The sequence below is a fragment of the Buceros rhinoceros genome, unplaced genomic scaffold (genome assembly GCF_000710305.1).
Source record: "Buceros rhinoceros silvestris isolate BGI_N320 unplaced genomic scaffold, ASM71030v1 scaffold11803, whole genome shotgun sequence".
In the NCBI taxonomy this organism is placed as follows: Eukaryota; Metazoa; Chordata; class Aves; order Bucerotiformes; family Bucerotidae; genus Buceros; species Buceros rhinoceros.
The window spans coordinates 14612-24650 of record NW_010401838.1 but is presented as its reverse complement, the minus strand read 5'-3'; the positions used below and the strand labels follow the sequence as shown (position 1 = coordinate 24650).

The following is a 10039-nucleotide window of genomic DNA, read 5'->3' as shown; positions in this document are numbered from 1 at the left end:
TTGTCCTTCCTGGTGCTGTTGAGCTGTAGTAGCTGACTTACATGTTTCTAAGTGAGACAGTGTTTTTTAGAATGTGTTAATAACTTTCCTTGTAGTGTGATATGAAAGTGTTTCATCTCAAGATTCCCTGCAAGTATAGCTTGAGCCATTGGTTGCAACCCTCCACCCTGCAACGTACCCCCCACCTTGTTTTATATAGAATGGTAGTCATTTGAGGTGAATTGTTGAAGAAAATAACATGACTTAGTAATATATATGTATTTCAACTTCAAGCAAACTATTAATGTTTATTTTCTGGTACCTTTCCAGAGACACATGGAATCACATTCAGAATCCAAATCAGCGTGAAAGACCTGCTCGATACAGATGTACTCTTAAAGCTGTTATTTCATTTGCCAGTCAATTATCCATCAACTCTACCAGATATTTCTGTTAACTCAGACCAGCTTACAAGGGCCCAATGTATGGATGTGAAAGATAAATTACTTGAGCAAGCAAAGAAGCATCTTTCTGAACCCGTGGTACACGATCTGATTCTTTGGATACAGCAGCATCTGAAATACGTCATTAAGCCATCAGCAACAGTTTGCAATGAAAAAAGTACTTTGTCAAACGGAACAAGTACAGAGGATGGTATCTGGATGCTCCTTTTGCATTTAGATCACATGAGAGCAAAGGCAAAATATGTCAAAACTGTGGAAAAATGGGCTTCAGATCTAAGGCTGACTGGAAGACTGATGTTCATGGGCAAGATAATATTGATTCTTCTTCAGGGTGACAGGAGCAGCATTAAGGTGCAGGAACAATGAATGTTGACTAGTTCTATCGATTTACCACTGAAACCTATGGGTCTGAATATTTTGTGTGTGTTTTTCTAAGAGTAACACTTTTGGAAGCAGGTTGATCATTAGGGGAGTGGGAAGGCCCAACAACTTTATTCTGTATTTAAGAACGAGAAAGAAACCAGTGGTACACCTGTAGCCTCTATTGCTTTGCTTCCCGCTGTAATTATACCACTGTATTCCCTGTGTTTCCTGACTGTAATATGCCTAGGTTCAGCCTCTGGTATTTCCCAAACGATGCAGAAAACAGAAAATTTGTGGTGAGAAATTAATAACAGGCATATTTGTAGCTCATTGTTAACTGTCTCTTTCCTTAACTTAGGCCCCATGATGCTCCACATGGGCTTTGAGCTTCTTGTCTGTACTTAGGAACTTCCACCGCATTAGGCATGTTTTTGTGGTGATACTGGAGGGGAGTGCTTCAGCTTTTCAAACTCATGTTCTGTAATTCACTTAAGACTGCATTTGACTTACAAGCTGATGAATAGAAACAGTCATGTTCTTTTTGAGATGGGCACTTTCAAAGTTTGATTGCTATGTTCTGAAAAAAATCTGTATGTTTCATATAGATTTTTGCATTTTACTGAACTTCAAAGAATTAGATGACATTCAGTATTTTTGTTCTTTTTTGTCATTTAGGAGTACTTGATTCTTCAGAAAACTTCTAAGGTCGATGTGGACTCAAGTGGAAAGAAATGCAAAGAAAAAATGATTAGCGTACTCTGTGAGACAGAAGTACAGTCACAGCATAAAAGGTATAATTTAGTACTGTTACGGATAGAAAAGTAACAGAATCAATAATTACATTCTGACAAATCTAAGCATATTCATGAGTTTCCCTTTTACAATGTAGGTTTCAGACGTTTGAAGTCAAAGAATATTCAGCACGGGATGAGCTACAAAAGGAATTTGAAACTGCAGGACTTGCAGCTCTTTTCTCTGAGTTTGTGCCTCCTCTCTTAAAATAAAATTAAAAGAAAACACTGGACTCTCTGACCAAAGCAGTAGTTGACTGCAGATGCCGATGGAAGATAAAAGGATTAACGTGACAAAAAACATTTCTGCAGGAAATGCCAGAAGTAGCCATTCCCTTGCAAGAAGGATAATGCCATTCAAACATTAAGAATTTATGTGTTGATAACTTTTTCCAAAGAATATAGAGTTAATTGTTATAATTGCACAGCAAGCATGAGAGATTGGGAAGAAATGATGTTAGAATAATAGTCTTCTAGTTAGACTGTTTTGCAGTCCCCTTTTTTCAATGTTTTTGGTATTTATCTCTCGTGGTAGTGGTTTTTCATAATGGCCTGCTAGAAAGCATGATTAATTTTGCTTTGGAAGCTTATGTGAAGGATGTTTCCATAGAAAGCACAGCAAACACGGATTTGAATACGTGAGGACAGCATATACTTAATATCCCTTAAGTGCTCATTTGTGAACTTTTCCTTCTCCATTTATTTGACTATAAATGCTAGACTGTTGATTTAAAGAAAAAGCTCATGTCACTTGGGGCCTGAAAAAACTTAGAAGTGTCTGTTTGAATGTTAGTTTTTATTCTAAAATGTATAAAAACACCCAAGTGGAGAATTTAAATTGATTAAAAGGCTAAGAGAAAGCCAATTGTAATATTTTCTTTGATAGTTTACAGATTCCTTTTTGCACTTTATCTGGTTTTACTGTGTGTGCATCTTTAGATGTCTTGATTCAATTAAACTGTCAGCAGTATATTTACAGACTTCAGTCTTCTGTCTCTCAAGATCTCTGTTAAGTCTTCTGTCATTTGAGAAGCTGGTGATTTATAACTCCCTATTAAAATTTCCTTACCTTTAGCATTTTTCTTTTTTAACTGGTCAGTGGCCTTGGCCAGCTTATAAACTTTTTTATCAGTAGTCTGTATTTTACTTCAGTATATTGTTATAAATTCTATACATAATTTTTACAAAATATGTTGTGCAAGTTCTGTTTGCCTAGGGAGAATTGGATACTTATAATTATGGATGTCCTTTGGCTCCTATTTGACCTGATACTGTTCTCTAGCAAGACTAGATAAATTGTCCAGAATGTGTCAGTATGTCTCTGCAGATCAAAATGTTGTAAGGTTTTGCCACGTGGGTTTTATGTCCACAGCCAGATCTTTACTTTCAAATGCCCCGCTTTTCTGGAAAGAGAACAGTAAGGTACCTCAGCACAGCCTGTATCACAGTCTTGGCCATTAAAGTCTGTCTGGGGCCCTGTCCAACATGCATATAAATCAGTTGTGTATGCTTTCCCTTGATTTCGGGAGCTGGGTTCAATAGTGTACCTGATCATGCCATCTCAAACTGCCCGTGGCTGCAAAAATAGCTGAGGTGTGCAGTTGTTCTGGTCATCTTTCTTGCAAGATGGGATGCAAACTCTCCAACTTCTCCTTCCCTGCTATAAAAGCTACTGTAATTGGCTGCGTAAGAAAAGTCGTTTGTCAGGTCAGTGGTTGCCAGTTGCACTTGGATATAAACTCATGTATTTCCTTGAATATTACTGCCTGATGCCTTCTCAATTAACTGTTTGGTCAGAGCTAACACTCTGCCACAACCAATTTAAAAAAGTAAAAGAAGTTACAGAGCAAATGGCAATTGGGTAAATGGCAGGTCTCTTCTGATCTGTGCTCATCTTCTTGCAAATGCAGTTGTTTTAAGAAGCTAGACAGTTTCCGTGCTGTTGTGAAAAGTAGTGTATACATCATAGTTGCACGTGTTACTAACATACATTGCAGAAATCAACAAGTTCAGTGTAGGAAAGTACCGCACTTTTTTCCTTGGTTTTCTGTGCTTCAGGAGAATTACAAATCTGATCAGCTTGATACTGTTCAGACAGCAAAGAACATGAAAACTGATGTCAATCTGATTCCATCAAAGCAAATGCCTTTGCCTACCTATCAATCAGCCACTTCTTTTGAAGGGTAGGAGGATATCTTGTGTTCAGACAAGTAAACAATATTTTTACAGGTTGTTCTTTTGGAAGGATGTTGCTGCTGTCTGATGGTTTGTTTGCATTTATTGTAAAAGCGATGGGCAAGCCTGTGAGCCCCTGGGGCACAAAAGCCATTGAAATGCATACTGTGATGCGTGTTCCGCCCTCCAAGGGAACTGAAGCAGATGCAGAAGAACAAAATATAAGGCAACAAAGTCAGAGCTCCTGAGAATCATTAAAGAATGCATATCAGTGTCTAAAAAGTTAGTGAAGTGTCTATAGCTGTTGGAGTCAGACAATTCAATCGCAAGGAAAAAGAAATCCAGAAAGAAGGAATGGTTTAACAAGTCAGAAGCTAGTTTTTTTGTGGATACTGGATTATAAGTCGTTCTTTGAACAGCGTGGCTAGTAAAACCTTTTTTCCTGTGGACTTTCTTATTTCTAAACAATTGTGCATGTGAAGCCTGCACATGAGGAAGAGACCTTTATGATGGTCCTCTCCCAGGGGGGTTCCCCAGGGCCTGATATTGATTGTGCTCTCTCTAAATCATTACAGCATCAGTGGCATTTTTCTTCTCTGCTACCTGTTTTGTCAAGTTGTAGGAACTTGGTTTCTTTTAGTCTGTTAACCTCTCATTGTAACTGGAATGAGTTGAGTTTAGAAGTTCTAGAAGAATTTTTTAGTATAAATACATGTGCTTCTGTTCAGACAGCACAGCTGTGTACCATAGATTTCTGTGAAAATCGGGCTAAGATGAAAGCTGTTGCAATAGGATTGATTACTTGGAAGAATCAAGTTTTTAAGACAAAACTGGGGTTTGACTGATCCTTTTGAATCCCTTGGCTTATTAAGCATGAAGCAAACAAAAGATGGGTTAAGCAAGAAAGAAAGAAAGATAAATAGAAATAGGAGCAAAACCCCAGACCCAATATCTGCCCTGTTGCACAGTTGTTTTTGCATAGGTACGTTGCATCCAAGTATCCATTCTAATGCTGAGGAGATGTGCTCGGTCCGCAGAAGGACACGCCAGAGTGCAGCCGAAGGAATGCCTTGGGTGGGCGGCTGCCAGTCTGTACCAGAGGTGGCACTGTCTGTGTTGGGCAGGTTTGTTGGCGAATGGCACATACTCACTTTTTTGGCTCCTCTCCTCTCCTGAGTGTCTTGTGTCTGCATTTTCTGTGGTATGAGAAGAAGGAAGGCCTGCTCATCTGAGGAGCACTTCTCTGTCATTACCCTTTGTGCAGCAAGTGTAAACTGAAGTAACCAAAAGGGCAGCGTGAGATCCAGAGTTTTTTTATATTACATGTCACATCAGGTCTTGCTACATATGTGTGCTACTGCTACTGCAGAGCAGTGGTGTCTGTGGAAACAAGGACGTTGGAGTGCTAACAGATAAAATGACTCAATTCTGCAAGAGATGAATCTTTCTACAGTTTTGTTAGTTAGAATTGTTACTGACTGCCATTGTGACCAAGGCCTGTAGAGAAAACCATCTCTGTCTTGGTAGAGGGAGTTGCTGGAATGAAACTCCTTTTCAAGGCATTATTTATAGCATTAATATGTACTATTTCAGGGGGTTTATTATCGTCTCTTTGAAAGAAACCTCTGTGCACAGCACATAGTTTGAAGTAGCCTCCCATTCAGGAGAACAGCATGACTTCAGTGGAAGTAATGTGAAGTTTCGGAGGAGGAAGATACTTTTAACGGGGGACCTCGCCAGTGTTGGGAATTCACCGGCTTTTTTTACTTATTCAGTCTCACTGGGATTATAATTCTTGCACCCCACTCCTCCATTTGTTATTTGCTGTTACTGTAAAAACTCAAAGATGAAAATCCTTGACATAATCAGTTAAAAAAATTGAAAGTAGATTTGACTGTTTTGTGATTAAGGCTAATTTTTGTGGTTTTGTAGTTCTGTCTCATTTGCCTATAAGAAGACTATTTCTCTCTTATTTCTGTATGAATGACCCACAAAAGCCACTGAGATGAGTATAAACTATGTGCAGAAGTACCGTAATGAGCCTAAAGAAACTTCGTAGTGGAAAAATACTTTGTTTACATTGTTTCTTTTACAAAGGGTTTAATGAACCCTACGTAAGGATACTTAAAAGCCACTATCCCTGATTTGTTCAGCTTTGTCTGTAAAAATGCAAACACGATCATCTTGAAATAAGGTGATGGAATGTTGCACACACTGTATTTCTGCTGGAGTTTGAACTGGAATTGCTTATCCTATGGCATAGCACAATTGCTGGAATCAACTTTCATGTGTCTTGTGGAAGTATTGAGCGTTGTCATCCTGACTTGTTGTGCGTAACACATGCAGCACTGGCAGCACTCTGTTCTGGTTTTTTATTTGATATATGCTTAATTGTATGTTAGCTTATGCAAGAGTTATGGTAGTTTATGTGCTTAATTATAGACATAAATTGAATTTAAAATGTAAATATGCTAACAGCATTTTGCAGTTATTGTTCTGTGCTATTTTCGTTTACTGGCTTTTATATCAGTATCATCAGTTATTACCAGTTTTCTAACCTTAGAGTATTAACCTGCAGCGAAGAGAACTCTTCAGAGGGACAGAAGAATTTGCCTAAAAGACACATTTATTTAAGGGATTCTTTGGACTCTAAAAATGAATCCCTTAATGGTTTCAGTAAATTATGCATTCAGGTGCTTTAATTTTATGCTAATAAGATAACAACCGTTACACTTTTGATTTCCTTTGTGTTTCTTAATGTAATGCAAGGGATGCATTTGTATCCTGCATTGGAACATAGCTGACCGTGGAATTGGGTACCTATTTTATTAGTATTTCCCGTTACAGATATCGATGATTCATTATATGTGTGCATTGTTGTGTACTCTAACTTGAATGCGAAGAGTCATTTTAGGATGAAGCAACACGGAAGATCTCTGCACGAGAACAGTGACTCTGCTTTGTGCTTCTTTTCCTATTGTCACCTCTAACATACCTGCAAATAAGAAATGAAGACTGATTTCTACGGGAAATAGTCAAATGATCACTGTTCTTGAGCTGAACTTAACAGGCCAACTCCCCGTGTCACACGAGATGTGGATACCTGCTGGTCGGAGGCGGGGTGCTCCCCAGGCCCTGACAGGACCACTTTTGGCAACACCTAACTGCTCCACTGAAGCAATTAGCTGGGTATTTCTTGAACTTTATCTGGAGAATCGAGGGCTGTAATTTCACCTACGCAGAAAAACGGATGGTTGACTGCTGCTTGCCCTGGGCTTTGCATCGGGAGGGCAGCGTGGTACTCCTTGTACGTTAGTGCCGCAGGGGCTCGTAACCTGAAGTTTACACTTGTGCTGGTCACAGAGACTGCTGCAGAGCAAAATCAGCACCACGGTTTTAAGACTGAAGGTTCTAAAATCAATGTACCTTTACTGTTCTTGGGATGCGCTTAGAAAAAAAAAAATCAGGGCAAAATGTTTTTGTTGGTCTCTGATCGATCACTAATCTGTAGCAGTATACAGAAGCAGCATACGTTTTTATGGGAGTTGATGCTATGAGTACCTTTCAGTCAAGATAATATAAAAAACAGGGTTTTTTGAAGTAAAATAACTGAGTTACTTGTGAGAACACTGTCCACGTGAGATGCTGAACAGAAGCTGAGCTCTATGGATAGAGCTGTGCCAGAGGCTGATTTTTATTTGGTAGAAGTGGAGATGTTAGGAAGGAACAGACGGCAATAAAAAGGCTGGTGATGTGGCTCTCAGAGACGCCAAAATAAAGTTTTTTTGGATTGATTACTCTGGAAAGAGGTTTGGGAATAGGAGCAAAGAACTTGCTGCTGTATCCAATCTTGAGGTAGAAATGCCTGAAATAAATACACAGCTTCATTGTAATTTTCTCTTTTTAGCAGAAATGTAACACTGAGAACAAGTGATGGAAGTTTTTGCAGGTGTTGAGATGACTAAGCTCATGGAAGAGCTGTAGGCTGCCTGCAAAGGAATTGGAGGAATTCTTAGAAATTTTCCTCGAATGACCCAAGGATGACACAGGCTTTGTTGAGGCAACAACCTCCAAAAGTCTCCTAAGACTAGAAAACCAGGCCGTTGTACCTCTGGGTGGTTGGGAAGATTGATTGAAGAGGTGACCAGCAGCTCCCAGGGACAGATTATCTGCAAAATACAGGCCTTCTGGAAAGCAAGGACTAAGAGGGTTGACAAATAACTTTTGAGAAAAAAATGTCCTCTTGTGTGCGGAACCAGAGAACACAGGTAAGTGTTTACTTGCTTTTTCTGCACTGACGTTATATAGACCTGTTATGGAGATGTTAGATGGTTCTTGCTCAAATAGTAAGTAATGTCTTGGGAGGCTGATTTCGGTTCCACATCCATTACAAAGGTCATTTTGGATGATGTGTGGTCAGTGGCATTACAAGATTCAAGATTTAAGTGCTGCAAACCTACTCCGGGTCAAGGATTTGCTATGAGATTAAGAGCCACTCTTTAAGTATGGGTTAGACAAGGCACATCTAGCAAGAGTGAAAATGGGAGGGGGAGAAAATAGTCTGCTGGAAAGGCTACAAGAGTTCCAGGAAATTGTGTTTCTGAGGTATTGGTACGGCAAAGGAGGACTTCAGGGTTACCTTTGCATTGACAAGGAGCCGAATGCTAGAAACTCAGCCGGGTGTGAGGGTGTCAGTCAAGAGTTTTTGGGCCATACAGTACTGGGGAGTGCCTGGAGCTTGGCACAGAGCGCGTGTCTTTCCTGCCAGCCATGCACCAGATCACCAGATTGATTTCTTTCTTCTTTTCTTTCTTTACTTTTTTGTTGTTTAAAGGCAGCTGCAGAAAGGGAGATGGAAGCTGCTGGCTCTGAGTTCTGTTATTTACTTCGTACAATACTAATTATTAAAAGATGCTACAGGTTTCCTTCAGACTAATTTTGAAGAATCAGGGGAATGCTTTCTAAAACAAATAAAGGAACAGTGATAAAACCTCAGGAGAAGCTGTTCATTTATGTATCGATGCTGTGAAATAAATTATCGTAAGAAGGACAATCATAAAGCAGGGTGGGAATCAAGACATGTCCTCAAACCGGTCCAGGGTTGCCATCTTTCCAGCCTCCTGGCAGAAGCTGACATTAGTGCTCACCGGAGGAGAACAGGTACCTATGCAGCAGTGCCTGTTGCTGTCACTAACGAGCTCTTCGTGGGGGGAGATTGGGGACAGCTAAAGGCAAAGGCAAAGCTGGGAAGTACAAGCAGCACACTGTGATTTCAGATTTTTAAGGTCTCAGCTTTTAAACAGCCGTGGAAGCTGGGGTACTCTGTGCCTAACGGTGCTTGTGATACTGTGCTGCAGGAACTCTGGTACTGGCTCGGAAATCCTGATTTAAGCAAGCACCTCTGTTGGAGAAGGTAACTAAATTGAAACCACGTAATCAGTTCCAAAGGGAGAAGGTGCTTGTAGGAGGTGAAGCTGTTCGGTGCTGGGGAGCTTTGGTTTCAAAAGCTGGACAGGTGGAGTGTTTGTGGTAGCTGGGACAATGAAAAGCTATCCCTGGGGGTTTTTGCACAGTTATTAGCAATAGCTATGTAAAAAAGGGAAATTATTGTTTCTTACACATGTATTTATGGATTTCGTTCTATAAATTCATTGTTAAGTTGAAACAAATGTGTTGTGGCTGATTTTTTAGCAGCAAGATAAGAAAGTTTTCCTGCCTTAGGTAGAATGCAAGATTGAAAGTCCTGAGAGAAATTTTAGCTGTTAAGTTTGTTATGGATCTGAAGCAGGATTGGGTTACAGCTCACTAGAAATTTCTTATTAACAGCAAATCATTAAAAGCAGAGCAACAAATATTACAGAATTTCCACTGCTGTGGAATAAGCTACCACAGAGAAAGATGTGAGTGTGTGTACTCCTGTTACTCAGTATTGCAGGGACTCTAAGGAGCAGCACCAAGGGGATCTAAGAATTTTTTTTTCTAGGCCAGCAGCAAGAGATTCTATTTGTGCTATTTTCCAAGAGCAGAAGGAGAAGGGGTGTACTTCTGGAAGTATACCATGGAGGGGTAACAAATCTGTAGGGCTCATTCACAAGTTTAAAAAAAAAAAAATTCAAACAAACCCCAGAACACACACACACACACACACACACACACAGAAATATCAAAGTCTTCCTAAAGGATTCAGGTTCTTTATTGCGAACAGATTTTTTTTTTCTTGTGTAACAGACTATTGTTGTAGTGGCCAGGTAGCAAGCAGGAGAGAAA

General features: G+C 39.8%; 1 protein-coding gene across 1 annotated transcript; it reads left to right on the top strand.

Moving 5' to 3' along the window:
- Positions 1-305: 305 nt before the first annotated feature.
- Positions 306-2033, top strand: RWDD3 (RWD domain containing 3; the record flags this gene model as incomplete). The annotated part of the gene is made up of 3 exons (XM_010132411.1): positions 306-794; positions 1482-1597; positions 1696-2033. Coding segments are annotated over 3 exons (720 nt in total), but the record flags the coding sequence as incomplete, so codon positions are not given.
- Positions 2034-10039: the final 8006 nt, after the last annotated feature.